This window comes from Dendrobates tinctorius, unplaced genomic scaffold (genome assembly GCF_039654945.1).
Source record: "Dendrobates tinctorius isolate UK_male_01 unplaced genomic scaffold, ASM3965494v1 ptg000097l, whole genome shotgun sequence".
NCBI classification, from domain to species: domain Eukaryota; kingdom Metazoa; phylum Chordata; class Amphibia; order Anura; family Dendrobatidae; genus Dendrobates; species Dendrobates tinctorius.
This window is the reverse complement of record NW_027361765.1, coordinates 28,447,017-28,467,324: the sequence shown is the minus strand read 5'-3', so window position 1 is coordinate 28,467,324 and position 20,308 is coordinate 28,447,017. Positions and strand designations below refer to the sequence as shown.

At 44.0% G+C, this 20,308-nt stretch overlaps 1 protein-coding gene across 4 annotated transcripts in view; it reads right to left on the bottom strand.

Moving 5' to 3' along the window:
- ZNF280D (zinc finger protein 280D) overlaps positions 1-20,308 on the bottom strand; it is a 274,432-nt gene that overhangs the window by 235,345 nt on the left and 18,779 nt on the right. For 3 of the 4 annotated variants that reach the window (XM_073586999.1, XM_073586996.1, XM_073586998.1), the window contains exons 2-3: positions 6,397-6,477; positions 6,071-6,218 (exon numbers count right to left, since the gene is read on the bottom strand). In XM_073586999.1, coding sequence (XP_073443100.1) covers positions 6,071-6,212 — 142 coding nt within the window. In that variant the 5' untranslated portion in view covers positions 6,213-6,218; positions 6,397-6,477. The remainder of the gene's footprint in view (positions 1-6,070; positions 6,219-6,396; positions 6,478-20,308) is intronic. The other variant, XM_073586997.1, reaches the window with a different exon arrangement.

The window sequence follows — 20,308 nt, the reverse complement described above, 5'->3', positions numbered from 1 at the left end:
GAGCCATAACCTCGGCCACTATTTTTGTAAATACCCGGGGCGCTGCTGAGAGACCAAAGGGAAGGGCTCTATATTGATAATGACGGACTGTGCCGTCTACTGAAACCGCCACTCTCAGGTACTGCTGGAAATCTGCATGGATAGGTACATGATAGTACGCATCTTTCAAATCTATGACTGCCATAAAACAGCCTTTAAACAATATTTTTATTGTTGTATTGATGGACTCCATCTTAAAAGCACGATTAACCAAAAACTCATTAAGGAAACGTAAATTAATAATCGTCCTAAATGTTTTATCAGGTTTTTGGATTAGGAATAAGGGAGAGTAGAACCCTCTTCCTCTCTCAGATTCTGGAACCTCTATCAGGACGTTTTTCTGGCAAAGGCTCAAGACCTCCGCTTCTAAAGCTGCTTGTTCGAGGGGTGAAGATCTTTAAGGAGTTGGTTTAAAGGTATCAAGCGGGACCTGGGTAAACTCCAATCTAAGCCCGGTGGATATTGCCTTGCGCACCCAGTCACTATTTGTAATCTGTAACCATGCCGGGAGGAAGGATGACAGTCTACCCCCCACGGGAATTACTAGTCATTGATTCTGTCTCTGTTGATCTCTCGACGAGCGTCTGAACATGTAGCCTGTACCTCTTCTCCTTCTATCTTCCCATCTGGGACGGTCTCTAATAGGCGAAGAATTGCGCCTTCTCCCCTGACCGAATCTCCTTCTACCAAATGGACGTCGGTAGGACGCAGACCAGAGATTTGGGAATTTTTTCTTGTCGTCCCCAGCCTTCTCAAGCAGTTTGTCCAGGACTGCGCCGAACAAATATTCACCTTCACACGGAATAGCACAGAGCTTCGCCCTGGACTGAATGTCTCCCTTCCAGCACTTTAGCCACAGGGCTCTACGAGCCGCATTAGAGAGACCTGCTGCCCTGGCGGCCATTCTTACAGCATCCGCTGAGGCATCTGCTAGGAATGCTGCTCCCTCTTGGATTGTTTGTAGGGCCCCAAGAATTGTTTGCCTCGACGTACCCTGTTTTAATTGTGACTCCAACTGGTCCAACCAGACCATCATGGACCTGGCCGTGCATGTTGATGCCACTGCTGGTCTTAAGGACCCGGCAGCCATTTCCCAGGTATTCTTAAGGAAGGTATCTGCCTTCCGGTCTAGGGGATCTTTAAGGGATCCCATGTCCTCAAAGGGTAGCGAGGATCTTTTCGATGCCTTCGCAATGGCTGCATCTAATTTGGGGGCTTTGTCCCAAGTATTCACTGCCGGATAGTCGAAGGGATATCTGCGTTTGAGGGCTGGTGGTAGCGACCCTCTTTTATCCGGTTTTTTCCACTCTCTCTGGATCAGATCCTGGAATTTCTGATTTAATGGGAAGACTCTACGCTTCCTCTGCTCCAGCCCCCCGAACATGACATCCTGCATGGATAACTGGGGCTTAGGCTCATCCACTTGCATTGTCCCTCTGACTGCTTTGACCAGCTTTGTCTACCCTGTCAAGCGGCAAACAAAACCGCCCAGAGTCCTCTTCTCCTGAGGAGGACGAGGGAGATGAAGCCTGGGAGTCTCTACTTCTCCACCATTCTGCCGAGGAATCGGACTCCACCGGGACCCCGCCCCTTAGACTTTTCTGGCTGGGACAAAGACTTTAGGGTTTCTTTCATTTCTGCGCTGACTATGTCCCTTAAACTCGCCGCTACCGCGGGCGACTCTTCCGCCACTGTCTGCTGAATACAGGGGGGGCACAATTTCTTGGGGCATGAGTCTGGTAATAGGCATGCGCAGAGTGCGCATTCCCTGTGTTTAGTTTTACTTGTAGCCTTCTTCCCCTAAAATAAAACACAGAAGGGGGGTCCCGTCACTGAGTGAACTTTCACGAAGATCACTTACCAGTGCCACAATCAAGTACCGGAGAATGAGGGGGATTTTTCTCCGTCGATGCTCCTGTCTGCCTAGAGGAGCTTTTATGAATGGATTGGTCACTTCGTCCCGCACGTTCCTTACTGTCACGGGACTCTTTCTTTTTCTGCTTGCCCTGCCGAAGGTCATCCAGGGGCGGTAGTGATGCTTGTCGCTGCTGCCGCCGTTGCCGCTGCTGCTGCTCGCTCTCCATTATTGCTCGCAATAATGTGGCCAAGGCAAGGCACCCTGCCAGGGTCCTGCCTATATACCCCTCCTCCGGACAGCAGTATTCCTGCCGCGCCCCTCCCCCTTAATAGGGCTCCCTTCCCCAGCTGGCGCCGCACCTGGCCGGAGAGCCGACGCTTATCGGCGTTTACGATGGGCGCCGCCATCTTGGATTCTCGCGCCTGCGCAGTGGCGCCGCCGACCCGGAAGCGCATCCTCCGCCCGCCCCCTGACGTCACCGCGACCCCGACGTGACCGGAAGTCACGCGGGACGCCCGGGCGCTCCGGAATGCAGCGCTCCCCGGTCTCAGCACCCCGCAGCCGCGCCGGCCCCCGTTACCACCGCACTTGCGCCGCAGGAGCCGGGAGCCCCCGGGGGGGGCATACTCACCGGCGGCGGTCTTACCCTGGAGACGGACCTCCTCCGGACGCCACTCCCTGCTGCATCCGCCACCGCCGTGCCACCCATCCTGGGCCACCGTGGCATCTTCCAGGAGTTCCGCACCAGGCCGAGGTAGGAGACCCCCTCGCTACCTGTATCGGCCGGCCGGCCCTGGGATCCGGTCTTCTGTAGGATCCCATCCCCTCAGGAACAGGAAACCAACTGATGCGTGGGAGAGGTGCCGCCCTTTTGTATCTGTAGGTTTCCTGTTCCTAAAGGGCGGATCCCCTCTCTCGTGGTGCTGTCATGGGAGTCCGAATAAAATTAACTTTTACTATACTCACCCGGGGGCCATCTGGTCCAATGGGTGTCGCAGGTCCAGCGCCTCCCATCTTCTTATGATTGCCGCCCTCCTGCTTTCTTCATGGCTCCCTGGTATCGAGCTCCCGCGTACTTATCTGCTCTGTTGAGGGCAGAGCAAAGTACTACAGTGTACAGGCGCCGGGAAAGGTCAGTAAGGCCCAGCACCTGTGCACTGAAGTACTTTGCTCTGCCCTCAACAGGACGGAAAAGTACATCTGCGCGCAGGAGCGCGATACCAGTGAGCCATGAAGCAAGCAGGAGGGCGGCGATCATAAGATGGGAGGCGCTGGACCTGCGACACCCATCGTGCCGGACCAACCCCGGGTGAGTATAATAAGGGTATGTGCACACATAGTTTTTTGTCTCTGCGGATTTTGTAGAGAAAACCGCAGGAAATCCGCAGGACAAAGTGCTGCGTTTTTTTCTGCGGTTTTGCACCTCATAATGGATGCGGTGTAAAACTGCAGCGTTTCTGCACCAAACAATTGACATGCTGCGTTTTGAAAACCGCAACAAAACCGCGCGGAAAAAAACACAGCATGTGCACAGCTTTTTTTTATTTCCATAGGAAATAAAGGTACTGTACAACGCAGCAGAATCTGCTGCGTTTCTGCAGAGCCAAAAACGCTGCGGAAACGCAGCAGAAACCGCAAAGTGTGCACATACCCTGAGGCTATGTTCACACGTGGCGGTTTTATTTTTGTGTTGGCTTTAACCGCACGATTTTGCCGTGAAAAATAAGCATCCCATGCATTCCTATGGAATTCCGCAATGCCGTGCTAATGCTGCGGTTTATACCGCGGCGGAATCGCTTCGCGGTAAAAAACGTAGCATGCTCATTAATTTAGCAGAATCGCAGCGATCCTGCACCCATAGGAATGAATTGTTCTGCTTACTTTCCGCATGTGGCTGTGCACACCATGCGAAAAGTAAGCAGAACATTTGCGGATGGTACCCACGGTCCGGAGGAGAGGAGAATGTTCTCCGGGCTTTGGGTACCATATCCCTGTAAAAAATAGAATTTAAAATAAAAAAATATTGTTATTCTCACCTTCCGACGTCCCGCGCAGCCTTCCCACCTCTCTCCACGCTCCCAGTCCCAGTAATCCTTTGCGATCGATGACGTCCGTTCTCGCAGGATCGTGAAGTCTCGCGGTCATCGCGAATGACCGCGAGACGTCACGATCCTGCGAGAACGGACGTCATCGCGGTAATTCTCGCAAAGGATTACTGGGACCGGGAGCGTGAAGAGAGGCGGGAAGGCTGCGCGGGACGCCGGAAGGTAAGAATAACAATATTTTTTTTTTTTATTATTATTTTTTACATCCTAGCTTTTACTATTGATGCCGCATAGGCAGCCTCAATAGTAAAAAGTTGGTCACACTCGTCAAACACTATGTTTGACGAGCATGACCAACCTGTCAATCAGTTCTCCAAGCGATGCTACAGATCGCTTGGAAAACGCTAGCAATTCTGCAAGCTAATAATGCTTGCAAAATGCTAGTTTTTCCGCGGGAAAATCACGGGAATTTAAAATGCGATTTTCCCGCCGAATGGAATTCTCGCGGTAATTTCTGCGAGAGTTCCGCTACGTGTGGACGGAGCCTAAAAGTTAATTTTCTTATCTTGCAGGTCGGATCGGGGGCTTATCTACAGCATTCTATAATGCTGTAGATAAGCCCTTATATCGGCAAAAACAGCTGACGGGTTCCCTTCAACTGTGTAATTTTCCTGTTCAATTGATTTTTGACACATGTGATCAACACATTTTGTCATGGTACCAATGTAAGAGCTACATTTGTAAGTTCTCCCCTTAAAGAACAACTTATCCCTTTCCATTTCCTGTATCAACTTGTAAATTTCATAAAATTATTGAAATACAAACGACCATGATTATTACTATATCCAGCAATACTGAAATATTGTTGTATACAGTACAAGGAATCAGACGATCGCAGGTGCAAGCCCCTAAAGGGACTAACAAATCAAGTGTAAAAAAAAAAAAAAACTTTAATAGAAAAAAAAAATTAAACTAAAAACAAATACTAACTCTTACCCTATTTAAAAAAAATTAAAAAAATTACCAAAGTCAGACAATGTGTAAAAATGTACCAATGAAAACTACAACTTGACAAAAAATATCTTCATGCTGCTCCAATGACAAAAAAATAAAATAGAAATCAATTAGAATATGGCAAATCAAAAAGACTTTTCTCTTCAGTATATTTAAGGCAGAAAAGTAATAAATCTCTCATTACAGCAATAGCACTGACCCACGGCATAATTTTACTTGTGTCAAAAATAAATACATAATATTCAAGACATTAAAAATAAATTGCTGAATTACAGTTTTGTTTTTTTTCTCGTCTTCTCTTGCTCCCTACAAAGATTTTTACAAAGTTGGTTGATAGGTTTAGGACGCAGATTTAAAAAAAAAAGAAAAAAAAAAAAAGTTAGGTGTGAAAAAAGGTGTTTCTATTAGGGCCAAAATAAGCCCCATCCACAAGAGGTTACTTTGTCTCATCTTTAACAGCTTTGATAAAAGAAACTGTTGCATTATTTTGCCAGTGTTGTAGTCCATCTCTATACTGTCCATCATAAGGCTGTGTGCACACGCTGCGGATTCCGCTGCGTTTCCGCAGCGGTTTTGGCCGCTGCGGACACGCAGCAGTTTTAGCTGCGGTGTACAGTACCATTCATTTGAATGGGAAAAAAAACCGCTGTGCCGACGCTGCGGAAAAAAACGCGCGGATTTGCTGCGGTTTTGAATCCGCAGAAAGAATTGCATGTCAATTCTTTCTGCGGAAACCGCTGCGGGTTCCTATCTCCACCATTGTGGAGATAGTGAATCCGCAGGACCAAACCGCAGGCAAAACCGCAGATAATCCGCAGGTCTTTGGACCTGCGGATTATCTGCGGTTTTTGCAAAATCCGTGCGGATTAATCCGCAGCGGATTCCGCAGCGTGTGCACGTACCCTAAGAGTTCACGGTTTTAGATCATGTTCACACGTTCAGTATTTGGTCAGTGTTTTACATTGGCAGTCAGAGGAAAAGTATAATAGAAACACATCACCACTTCTGGATTTTTCATTCACTGGTGGTTTTGGCTTACAATACCGAATGTGGCAAACTAACAATTTACTAAATATAATTATTTACCCTGAATATAGAAGTAAAGAAGCCTTACTTGTATTGGTTGGCTTTGAAACACTAATTTCTCGAACAAAAATTGGTTCGTCATCATCGTCATCATCAATCACAATAGCTTTAGATTTTTGCTGCCATGGTTCTAGCTCCTCTTCTTCACATTCCATTAATAATTCAGCCATTGTTTACTAAATAAGCACAAGCAATGGATAAGTTAATAATCAAGAAGTAAGCTGACAATTCCATATTTTGCAAAATAGCATTTATAGATAATGAAATTGTGGGTAAATAAACAAAACAAGCATGTTACACTGAAAATGACCCAAAAGACATGAAATGGAGCATGTTGCACAATTTTCCTTTTACCTAGGGCTCCAAGGTCACAGGATTTTCTTTCCCCAATGATCAAATGGTGCTGGATTTCATTTTTCATAGGGCAAAGTGAACCTGTGGGGTGAACACAACTGATTTGAAGGCGACTCATGTAAGACACCATACAGTCCTAGTGCAAAATGGCTCCCAGTAAAGAAAATGTTTGAATCAGCTCATAGTGCACAAAAATAAATGCATACCCCCCATCATTCTCATTCTGATGTAGTCTACTATTCTCTACTTCCTACTGCAGTGAAGACATTCCAATACAGGGACATATAGCTGCTAGAACCAATCCAGGCTGCATCAGACACCCCTGATGTCATTGCTACAGAGGTAACATGTGGTGTTCGAAAGGAGGACCAGCCAGCAACATGAGTAGAGCGAATCAACGATAGGAGTATGCACATTTATCTTTGCACACCATTTATAGTGAATATCATTGTTTTTCTTTACTGCACAAGCATTTCAGAATAAGGACACATGAAGCAAGCACCTTGAAGTGTATGTCAGAATTGACTGTCAAGAGCAGCTTGATTTTATGAACAAAACTGCTGTTCACCTGCAAAGTTGTGCAGCCCTAAAGGATCCATTCCTTGAAGATAGCACAGATTCAGGTAAATAGCAATTATAACCCTAACCAGAATATCCTGTAACAATCAATTTAAAACCACATGGTGGTGTGGTCTTCACCCACAAAGTGTCCATACACTTACAAAAGTCAAACATGACATTCTGTTACACACCTGTCTAGGATTGCTCCCTCTTCACCCCGGTCTGCTAAACTTTCTTGTGCTTCACGTCAGGCTTTGCAAGTAGCCCGGCGTGTTCCCATGTGATCATCTAACTAGGCCTATATGAGGGTTGCTTTGAATCTGACACCAGTTCATTGGTTACTGCGTCTGGGTGTCCCTCTCCAGGTGTACAAACCTGAAAACGATGCACGACAGAGCACACGTTTGCTTTGTCAGCACCATTATAGTCTATGGCCCAGACGGCATATAGGTCCAAATCCTGTGTTATGGTGGGGTTCGGACGCAAGTCCCAACATACTGGTGCCAGAATGCAAAGCGAAAGCACCCCATGGCCTATCAAAACAAACATCTGTGTCTTGATATTAAAGACTTTTTGTTTTGTCTGTGCACCACGGCCTGCTCAGTAGCTGGCTGCGGTCTCCAGGACCTCTGCAACCTGTTCCCGTGTGCCTTAACTGGCCTTTGAGGATCCACCTCATCTTGTGAGCCTAACACATTCATGTGAACATTGCTGTTTTAGAGCTGTCTAAAGAAAAAATATATAAATATAATTTAAGACCTACCTAACAATATAATTATTTTAGTCAGTAATATATGTGGATTAATAAAACTCCGATTGGGAGCTTTCTGCCTATCCACAGCATACACAGAAACCTGCCAATCAGTGGTGGGGTGTAGTTGGACTACCTGGCAGAAGGTCATGTAGTCATTTAGTAATAGTTTACTGCTGATAAAACAATGATTTTATAAAAAAACAACACAAAGCAGACCAGTAAATGACATGTCGCTGGAATCAGGGTCTCTGCCCCTACATTATGTTGCTCTCAGATTAGGTAGCAAAAACCTAGCGACACATTCTCTTTAAGACCAAAAGGAAGGGAATGCAGCTGCCAATTTTTAGTCAGTTTTTCATTGAAAAGTCCTAAAAGAGTATAGAAATAGCAATTTGGAGAAAGAGGCATCTAATTTGATGAATCAAGTCAGGGAGAATCTGTTCATTCATGAATACTGAATGGAAATACTGCACATCCAAAACAGTATACTGTTCTCCCATTTATAGTGTTGAGATGGGCTCTATGATCTGTTCAGAGTTACTGGGAGGTAGAGTTTCTGTCACCCAGTCATTGGTGTGATCTTGTGTTTTGTATTGGGATGACTTCTGAAACTAGGGCTATAAGTGTTTAGGCCGGGTACACAATCACACTAATGAGCAGCTTCCAAACAGAAGTTGCCTGAAAAGTGATCAAATCACTTCTTTTGGCAGCTTTTTCAGACAGAATCCACTTGATAGACATAGTGTGCACATATATTAGAGTGTGGTGCCAAATCTTCAGAAGGTCTGTGTGGTATGGAAAGAAACAAAGTTGTACACAGAACATTTTTCAATTAGTGTTTTATCAAAGAGAAAATATCTTTATTAGTCCATTTCACTTATCCTCTCTCTCATCTATGACAAAAACTAACATGAAAAATCTACTCAAAAAGTTACAACTTCATGTTTACATACGCAATAATCTATAAAAAAAAAAAAAGTTTTCACACTTTACAAGTCTCATAGTGCTTAAAAAGCTATATTTTTTAAGAGGCACTATTAAACATTATTTATTATGGTAACAACACTAATGAAACATTTTAAAATATTAAAGAGAAAATCAAAACAATATTGCCTTCTGTTTGGATGCCAATCAGGTTGGTACATGCACTTCAGGCATGTTTGCAAAATTAATTTAAAATCACATCCTGTTATTTTTCAGCTACAGCTCACAACACAAACTGAAAACACTGCAAACTAAAGAAGATTTTGACAGCTTCCAAAGACTGCAAATCCAATTTGAAAATAGAAACCCATGTCAGAATAAAATGGGGAGGGGAAAAAAAAACAAAAAAAAAAAACCCTAGATTTTTAAAGTCAATTTTTTTACTTTTGTTTTGCGCTGGAAGATTTTGCACCAAATTGGACGCATGTGCCAAATTTTTGAGTAAGGCACTGAAGCTGGAGTACAAACTGTGCAATAATTCCAGGAAATTTTGAAAAAAAAAAAATACAACTGATGAATTAGGGTAAAGTATCTGTACGTATAACCAAATCCAGGCCTATAATACAAAGCAAAAAAAAGGGGAGACAAAGAATATATATTACTAGATAGTGGCCAGTTTCTAACGCATCGGGTATTATAGAATATGGCCAGCGGGAGACAGACGTTCAAAAGATGGTCCAGGACGATCCACCACGATCGGCGATCTCACAGCGGGGGCCTGGTCACTGCTGCTTGTCACACTGAGGCCAAGTACCCACATTGCAGAAATGCTGTGGAAATTTCCGCAATTCCCGCTGCGGGAAACACGCATGCGTTTTCCAGCAGAAAACATGTGCTTCTAACGGAATTTTCGCGTGCGGAATTCAAGCGCATTCCAAGCATCGCTTGGAGTGTGATTGACAGGTCGGTCATACTTGTCAAGCATTGTTTGACAACTGTGATCAACTTTTTACTATTGATGCTGCCTATGCAGCATCAATAGTAAAAGATAGAACGCAAAAAAAAAAAAAAGAAGGTTCTTCTCACCTTCCGACGGCCCCCGATCTCCTCTCCACGCTCCCGGCATCTTCCGGTCCCAGTAATCCTTAGCGCGAAGGAAGGAAGATGACGTCACGCTCTCGCGAGAGTGATGTCATCAGCGGTCTTTTGCGCAAAGCATTACTGGGACCGGAAGACGCCGGCATATGGTGAGAGGAGGGAAAGCGTCCGGGGGCCGTCAGAAGGCGAGTATATCACTATTTTAATTCTATTTTTTACAGGTTTATGGTACCCAGGGCCCAGAGGAGAGAGTTCTCTCCTCCAGGCCCTGGGTACCATCCGCAAATTGATCGCTGCGCCGATCATCTCCTGGCTGCGTCGCCGCTGATCTCCGTGCGGCAGGAGATGACCCGCCGCAGATCTCCCGACGGTAGCGTGCATCGTTAAAATTCCACGCCAATTCGCGGCCGGACTGCGCCAGTCGCTGATTGGTCACGCCCGCCAGGCGCGACCAATCAGCGACGCGGGATTTCCGTTACAGACAGACAGACTTAGACGATTATATAGTAGATGAAATGAACATTCCAAGTTAACAAAACAAAAAGGTACAAATTAAATAGTAAATAAATAGAAGTCTTATGCATGTCTCATTTCAAGTTTCAAAAAACGCTGTTTGTGCACAACACCACCACTATTTCTAGCCATTATATGACTTGTATACTGCATTTTTCCCCAGTTTTCTACAATGAAGGCTCGCTCACTAGTTTTAAGTTGCCTCTAAATAGAGACCAGCTGGTATGCTGTCTCCTATACACAGTACATAGGCACATGAAGGATTCCTGCTGCAGTCTATTAGCAAACATTCAGAAGCAGCAAGTACTGAGCCATATAGCTGTGAATCCAGATAAGAGGGTAAGATTACCTTACTCAAGTTAAACACTTAAGCTGTGCCTACATACACTCACTGGCCACTTTATTAGGTACACCATGCTAGTAAGGGGTTGGACCCCCTTTTGCCTTCAGAACTGCCTCAATTCTTCGTGGCAGAGATTCAACAAGGTGCTGGAAGCATTCCTCAGAGATTTTGGACCATATTGACATGATGGCATCACACAGTTGGCGCAGATTTGTCGGCTGCACATCCCTGATGCGAATCTCCCGTTCCACCACATCCCAAAGATGCTCTATTGGATTGAGATCTGGTGACTGAGGAGGCCATTTGAGTACAGTGAACTCATTGTCATGTTCAAGAAACCAATCTGAGATGATTCGAGCTTTATGACATGGCGCATTATCCTGCTGAAAGTAGCCATCAGATGTTGGGTACATTGTGGTCATAAAGGGATGGACATGGTCAGCAACAATACTCAGGCTGTGGCGTTGCAACGATGCTCAATTGGTACCAAGGGGCCCAAAGAGTGCCCAGAAAAAATTCCCCACACCATGACACCACCACCACCAGCCTGAACCGTTGATACAAGGCAGGATGGATCCATGCTTTCATGTTGTTTACGCCAAATTCTGACCCTACCATCCGAATGTCGCAGCAGAAATCGAGACTCATCAGACCAGGCAACGTTTTTCCAATCTTCTACTGTCCAATTTCGATGAGCTTGTGCAAATTGTAGCCTCAGTTTCCTGTTCTTAGCTGAGAGGAGTGGTACCCAGTGTGGTCTTCTGCTGCTGTAGCCCATCTGCCTCAAAGTTCGACGCACTGTGCGTTCAGAGATGCTCTTCTGCCTACCTTGGTTGTAACGGGTGGCAATTTGAGTCACTGTTGCCTTTCTATCAGCTCGAACCAGTCTGCCCATTCTCCTCTGACCTCTGGCATCAACATGGCATTTCCGGCCACAGAACTGCCGCTCACTGGATTTTTTTTCTTTTTCGGACCATTCTCTGTAAACCCTAGAGATGGTTGTGCGTGAAAATCCCAGTAGATCAGCAGTTTCTGAAATTCTCAGACCAGCCCTTCTGGCACCAACAATCATGCCACGTTCAAAGGCACTCAAATCACCTTTCTTCCCCATACTGATGCTCGGTTTGAACTGCAGGAGATTGTCTTGACCATGTCTACATGCCTAAATGCACTGAGTTGCCGCCATGTGATTGGCTAATTAGAAATTAAGTCTTAACACACAGTTGGACAGGTGTACCTAATAAAGTGGCCAGTGAGTGTATGTCTGTTCTCCTCCACTCTCACCTTCCTATAGATTTCAATAGTCAGCTATAATCTCTTTTTTAAACTAAAAGTCCCTTTTGTAAGGAATGAAGACTAATTTTCTGACTGAATATTGAATTTAAGAGGTAGGGTGGGAAGGTTTGTAAATGGAGAAAGCATATTCAGAACTTTATTTTGTTCACTTGTACTGTTGATTTATGCAAAGTTTGTTGAAATGACATAAGGCAAAAACCCATAGGCAGTTTGGAACTTGTCAGATGTATTTTTTCACAGGGATACACTCTATGAATGTTATTTAATGTGATTTTTTAATAAGAAAAGTGGATTTTACAATTTCTGCAGGTGCCTCTTGGAAAGCTATATATTGGTAGCCTTCCAAAATAATGACATGAGTACCAATTACCTAATTTTTCTACTGCTTGGGATTTGTGACCAGGGATCAAAAATCCACTATAATTAAAAAGGGGTGTTCCAGTTTAAAATTCTCAAAAGCTTGAGTCACATGAAGGGGGGGGGAGAAAAACCAAACCCACTCTTCTTAACATAATCCCCTGCAGTTTCAACAACCCCTCTCAGCTGCTTCTAGTCGATCTGTGATATCATGGCTGCAGCAGTGACCACTGCAGCCAAAAACTGATTTCCTTCATCTACCTTGACACTGACTGTTGCGCCCAGTCGTTGGATACAGCCATCATGTTACTTCTATTGTGTATATGGACCTAAAACACACAGAGGACTCAATGACTAGCAAAACCTACCAATTCAACTGGTAGGTCTTGTGGGCTCTAGTTTATATTTTGTGTTTTTTTTATTTGGAATAAATCTTTATTCTTATTAATAACTTTTGCCAGAATTCAGCATAAGTAGCAAGGTCTTCAATTAGCAACAATAGTTTTGCATGTGCTCCACTACTCTATTGACCCCTTCCTGACATATGACGTACCATACCGTCCATGTGCCCTGGACCTTCATGCCCATGGACGGTATAGTACGTCATACGCGATCAGTCGCGCTCACGGGGGGGGGACTGCAGCTGATCGCGGCCGGGTGTCAGCTGATTATCACAGCTGACACCCAGGACTATGTGCTCGCGTTGTTCCGAGGGCCTCCTCCCTGTAGGCCCCCAGATCCAAGATGGCATTGTGGGCCTTCGGGGTCCTGCAGGGAGGTGGCTTCTCAGTGCCTGCTGAGAGCAGGCGCTGAGAAGCCAGCTTCACTGCCTGTCAGATCGCTGATCTAACACAGTGCATTGCAAAGTGTCAGATTAGCGATCTGACTTTTTATAGTGATGTCCCACACTGGGACAATATAATAAAAGAAAAAAAAGTGTAAAAATAATTAAAAAAAATTCCTAAATAAAAAAATTCCCTAATTAAATTTTTTTTTGTAAATAAAAAAATAAAAGTACACATATTTGGTATCGCCGCGTCCGTAACTAACCGCCCTATAAAACTGCCCCACTAGTTAACCCCTTTAAACAAAAAAAAACAAACAAAAAACAACGCTTTATCATCATACCGCCGAACAAAAAGTGCAATAACACGCGATCAAAAAGATGGATATAAATAAACATGGTACCACTGAAAACATCATCTTGTCCCGCAAAAAAGAGCCACCATACAGCGTCATGAGTGAAAAAATAAAAGTTCTAGCTCGCAGAATAAAGCGATGCAAAAATATATAAAATTGTTTTTATTGTATAAAAGTGCCAAAACATAAAAAAAAGGGTTATAAATGAGGTATAGCTGTAATCGTAATAACCCAAAGAATAAAACTGCTTTATCAATTTTAGCACACGTGGAACGGTGTAAGGGTACGTGCACACGTTGCGGATTCTGCTGCGGATTCGCGGTGGATTTGGCCCTGCGGATCCGCAGCAGTTTCTGCTGCGTTGTACAGTACCTTTATAGTCAATGGAAATTGAAAAACGCAGTGCACATGCTGTGCATTTTTCCGCACAGATTAGCTGCGGTTTTTTGAATCCGCAGCATGACAATTCTTTGAGCGGAATCCGCTGTGGTTTGACCAGGTGTCAAAACGCAGGCTAATCCGCAGGTAAAACGCAGGTCATTTGAAAAATCCGCAGCACAATTCGCAACGTATGCACTTACCCCTAAACACGCCACCCCCCCAAAGAAATTCATGAATTGCTGCTTTTTGTTCATTCCGCATCTCAAAAAAATCGGAATAAAAGGCGATAAAAAAAAGTCATGTGCCCAAAAATGGTACCAATAAAAACGTCAACACTTCACGCAAAAAATAAGACCTCATATGACTCAGAGTCAAAATATGGAAAAATTTTAGCTCTCAAAATGTGGTGATGCAAAAACTATTTTTACAATAAAATGCGTCTTTTAGCGTGTGACAGCTGCCAAATATAAAAACCCGCTATAAATAGTAAATCATACCCCCCTTTATCACCCCCTTAGTTTGGGAAAAATACATTTTTTCAATTTTATTTATTTCCATTTTCCCATTAGGGTTGGATTAGTATTAGGGGTGGAGTTAGAATTGGGGGGGGGGGGGGTTCCACTGTTTGGGCACATCAGGTGCTCTCCAAACGCGACATGGTGTCTGATCTCAATTCCAGCCAATTCTGCGCTGAAAAAGTCAAACGGTGCTCCTTCCCTTCCAAGCTCTGCCATGTGCCCAAACTGTGGTTTACCCCCACATATGGGGTATCAGCCTACTCAGGACAAATTTCACAACAACTTTTGGGGTATAATTTCTCCTGTTACCCTTGGGAAAATAAATTGGGGCAAAAAAAATATGATTTTTTATTTTTATGGCTCTACGTTATAAACTTCTGTGAAGCACTTGGGGGTTCAAAGTACTCACAACACATCTAGATAAGTTCCTTTGGGGGGGGGGGGATCTAGTTTCCAAAACGTAGTTACGTGTGTGTGTGTGTGTGTGGGGGGGGGGGGTGTTCCACAGTTTAGGCACATCAGGGGCTCTCCAAACGTGACATGGCGTCCGATCTCAATTCCAGCAAATTTTGCGTTAAAAAAGTCAAATGGCACTCCTACCCTTCCGCGCTCTGCCATGCGCCAAAACAATGGTTCCCCCCACATCAGGTATCAGCGTACTCAGGACAAATTGCACAATAACTTTTGCGGTCCAATTTGTCCTGTTACCCTTGGTAAAATAAAAAAATATTGGACCTGAAGTAATTTTTTTGTGAAAAAAAAGTTAAATGTTGATTTTTTTTTTTTTTATTAAACATTCAAAAATTCCTGTGCAGCACCTGAAGGGTTAATAAACTTCTTGAATGTGGTTTTGAGCACCTTGAGGGGGTGCAGTTTTTAGAATGATGTCACTTTTGGGTAATTTCTATCATATAGACCCCTCAAAGTGACTTCAAATGTGACGTGGTCCCTAAAAAGAAAAAATGGTGTTGTAAAAATGAGAAATCGCTGGTCAACTTTTAACCCTTAGGCTGTGTGCACACGCTGCGGAAAAGGTGCGGATTCATCCGCGCGGATTTTGTACAATCCGCAGGTGAAACCGCAGGTCAAAAGACCTGCGGTTTTACCTGCGGATTGCTCTGCGGTTTTGCCCTGCGGTTTTTCATCTCCTCAATGGAGGAGATGGCAAACCGCAGGAGAATCCGCAGAAAGAATTGACATGTCAATTCTTTCTGCGGATTGAAAACCGCAGATAATCCGCGCGGAAAATTCCGCACCGTCTGCACTGCGGTTTTTGATTCCCATAGGGAATCATTGTACTGTACACCGCAGCAGAAACTGCTGCGGGTCCGCAGCGGCCAAAACCGCTGCGGAACCGCAGCAAAATCCGCAGCGTGTGCACACAGCCTTATAACTTCCTAACAAAAAAAAAAATTTGGTTCCAAAATTGTGCTGATATAAAGTAAACATGTGGGAAATGTTAATTATTAAGTTTTTTGTGTGCCGTATCTCCTCTGTGATTTAAGGGCATAAAATTTCAAAGTTAGAAAATTGGGAAATTTGGTGAAAATTTTGAAGATTTCGCTTTTTTTCCCACAAATAAACGCAAGTTATATCAAAGAAATTTTACCACTAACATGAAGTACAATATGTCATGACAAAACAAATGTCAGAATCACCAGGATCCATGGAAGCGTTCCAGAGTTATTACCTCAAAGGGACAGCGGTCAGTATTGTAAAAATTGGCCTGGTCATTAACATGCAAACCGCCCTTGGGGGTAAAGGGACTCTGTCAGCACAGGATGACTGTTCAAACTAGGTTCTGTAGTTTGGTGCTTCACGGCGGGCCCAAATAAATATACTTTCACGCTGCTTGTTTTCATCTCTCTCCCCTCCCTCCTTTTATTGATTGACAGCTCTGGCTGAGAAGGGAGGTGGTTAAAGGAAAACAAGCAGGTGGGAAGGCAAAATTAAAATGATTGGCCCTGCCGTTAAACACCGAATGCCTGCACTTGGTTTGAACAGTCATTCTGTGCTGACAGAGTTCCAATAATTGACTGTCAGCCCTATAGACAATAAATTAAGTGGTGGTGTCCAGGTGGGAACTTTGCCTGGCTAAAACATAGGACTCCTGAGCCTCAATCTCAGGAACCTTGGGATTCCAGTGGCCAGATCCCCAGCTAACAACGTCAGAGGACAATTAAAAAATCCATAAGACTTGTCCCCCACACATTGAACATATAGGAAGAGGGAAACTAGGTATAGCTGGAGAAGTTCTCCTTTTTGAAGGGTGATTAATTAGACCTAGAAACAGAGAAACCAATTAACAGGGGAAATGGGGAAAGAGCTGAAACTCTAATCTCCTATGAAGCAAAGACCTCCTGGACAGGTGATTAAAACAGGATATCTTCTGAGGAGGCTAATGGCTGCTTAATTTTAACCAGCATGACAGTGTGAAGAGTGATGCCTATAGTAAGATATAACCGACAATTCCAGTGCTCTATATACACTCACTGGCCACTTTATTAGGTACACCATGCTAGTAACGGGTTGGACCCCCTTTTGCCTTCAGAACTGCCTCAATTCTTCGTGGCAGAGATTCAACAAGGTGCTGGAAGCATTCCTCAGAGATTTTGGACCATATTGACATGATGGCATCACACAGTTGGCGCAGATTTGTCGGCTGCACATCCCTGATGCGAATCTCCCGTTCCACCACATCCCAAAGATGCTCTATTGGATTGAGATCTGGTGACTGAGGAGGCCATTTGAGTACAGTGAACTCATTGTCATGTTCAAGAAACCAATCTGAGATGATTCGAGCTTTATGACATGGCGCATTATCCTGCTGAAAGTAGCCATCAGATGTTGGGTACATTGTGGTCATAAAGGGATGGACATGGTCAGCAACAATACTCAGGTAGGCTGTGGCGTTGCAACGATGCTCAATTGGTACCAAGGGGCCCAAAGAGTGCCAAGAAAAAATTCCCCACACCATGACACCACCACCACCAGCCTGAACCGTTGATACAAGGCAGGATGGATCCATGCTTTCATGTTGTTTACGCCAAATTCTGACCCTACCATCCGAATGTCGCAGCAGAAATCGAGACTCATCAGACCAGGCAACGTTTTTCCAATCTTCTACTGTCCAATTTCGATGAGCTTGTGCAAATTGTAGCCTCAGTTTCCTGTTCTTAGCTGAGAGGAGTGGTACCCGGTGTGGTCTTCTGCTGCTGTAGCCCATTTGCCTCAAAGTTCGACGCACTGTGCGTTCAGAGATGCTCTTCTGCCTACCTTGGTTGTAACGGGTGGCAATTTGAGTCACTGTTGCCTTTCTATCAGCTCGAACCAGTCTGCCCATTCTCCTCTGACCTCTGGCATCAACAAGCCATTTCCGGCCACAGAACTGCCGCTCACTGGATTTTTTTTCTTTTTCGGACCATTCTCTGTAAACCCTAGAGATGGTTGTGCGTGAAAATCCCAGTAGATCAGCAGTTTCTGAAATACTCAGACCAGCCCTTCTGGCACCAACAATCATGCCACGTTCAAAGGCACTCAAATCACCTTTCTTCCCCATACTGATGCTCGGTTTGAACTGCAGGAGATTGTCTTGACCATGTCTACATGCCTAAATGCACTGAGTTGCCGCCATGTGATTGGCAGATTAGAAATTAAGTCTTAACACACAGTTGGACAGGTGTACCTAATAAAGTGGCCAGTGAGTGTAGATAAGGAATATGGTGGTATCCTATATGAACAACTCCAAATGGATCTAATTGTATGATCCCTACAAATTTAGTGAGGCAATAATATAAGAACCTGTTACATAGGCAATCGTGTGACATACCTATGGAATGGTACTAATTTAAGTGCTTATATACTATCGCTACCAATTAGAAACCTATTCCCACTAATGTACAGGTAGAGCGATAAGCCCTGAAAGGCAGTGGCCGCATCTTACAGTGGCCAAAACAGCTGACAGGTTCCCTTTAATATATCCTTTCTGGTTATCAAAGCCAATGAATATAATAGCAGTGCAATAATTAATAGGCTTTAATATGCACTAGCACATTGTTTCTAAGGGTTATGTTCCCACGGTCAGTAAACACTGTGGGTTGAACGCTGCATACATCCGCAGCGTCAAGATGTTACAGCAAAGTGGATGGGATTTCATGGAGTCAAGTCGTGGAGTCGGTGCTCATTTTGGTGGAGTCGGTATAAAATGGACCAACTCCTAAAATATATAATAAATTGGGTACAGTAGTTCAATGCAGAATGTGCTGAATATTTTTTCATAGGAATTTGGGAAAGTTATGAAATGTCCTATAAATGGCTGTTCTATTCCTGATCTAAGGCTACATTCACACACAGCGTTTTTGCTTAGTTTGAGGATAGGTTTTTCATATTCATCACATGCGCTGTGTTGTGCACATGCTGCAGCTGGCAATCAGAGATAGTCTGCAAGAGGGACATGCTGGAAATCTGATTGGAAAAGTGAGGAAATTGGTTATTGCCGCCAGAACCCCTAAAAATGATTCCATCTTGAAGAGACGTGCTGGGAAAGGGGCAATTATCGATCAAGCCACTCAGTGGGGCAGCACTTATTTAATGATTGAGCAATTGCTTGAACTAAAACAGTTTCTTATAGATATGGCGAACCCTCAGGTAACCCTAAATGCAGGTCAATGGACACAGGTGGCTGAATTGAAGGAACTGCTTAATCACCCATTTACCGTGACTAACAAATTACAAGCTGAGGATTTAACTCCTGGCATTTTCATAAGGGAGTGGAAGAACTTGCTATTTTGCCTGTCCCAAAGAGGAGGTTTAATCACAGATCGTATTTCTGCTTCAATGAAACAGAGAGACACGGCTATTGGAAAATAAAATTTTTCTGGCGGCTGTTTATGTGGACCTAAGTCATCGCATACTGCTTGATGATCAACAGCTTACTAAAGGAAAAGAAGCTCTGACTGAGGTAGCAGTTAGGATGATTGGCCTACAGGAGGACTGCCAGGCGCAAGAGGACATGGGTCCTGACAGTGATACTGCTGCCATATCTTCATCCTCATCAGATGAGGAATTTGACTTTGACAAGTATTTGGATGACATGGAGCAGGCAAAGCGTTGCCGCAAGGAAAAAGATTTCATTCCGTCTCCTATAGCAAGCAAATTGACCATATTTCAGCAAAATGTTTCACTTACTCTCAAAGAAATAGAAAAATTCAACCGTTCATCAAAACTGACTGCACGAGGCAATTCCTTTATACCCAGAAATTGTTAGAGATGTTGCCCATGTGGTTACGGCTTTGCCTTCAACCCAAGTTAGTGTAGAGAGGTTGTTCTCTGGCCTTAAAATTAGGTCAGATTTGAGGTCACCTATGAAGGAGGATCTGATGGAGGCAATTCTATTTCTTACAACAAATTCATAGACTGCACAAATGTTATTTATTTTGTTTAAAACTGTTTTTGGGTGGGTGGGTATATGGGCACGGGACTATGAGATGAAGGATGTGTGATGGGTATATGGGCACTCGACTATGGGATGACGAATATGTATGATGGGTATATGGGCATGGGACTATAGGATGGAGGATGTGTGATGAGTATGGGACTATGGGATGGAGGATGTGTGATGGGTATATGGGCACTCGACTATGGGATGGAAGATATGTATGATGGGTATGTGACTATGAGATGAAGGATGTGTGATGGGTATATGGGCACTCGATTATGGGATGGCGAATATGTATGATGGGTATATGGGCATTGGACTATGGGATGGAGGATAATTATAATTTGCTATAACCACAGTTAGTTACTATGCCCGGGCAGCGCCGGACTCTTCAGCTAGTTTACTAATTATATATATATATATATATATATATATATATATACACACATACATACACACAGTATGTAATAGATATTACATAGTGTCTTACATATTTACAATTCATTAGTTTTGTGTTCTAAAGTTGTATTCCAATAAATATATATTATGTTCTATCTAAATATCTTGATTATTGTATCATAAAAATGATT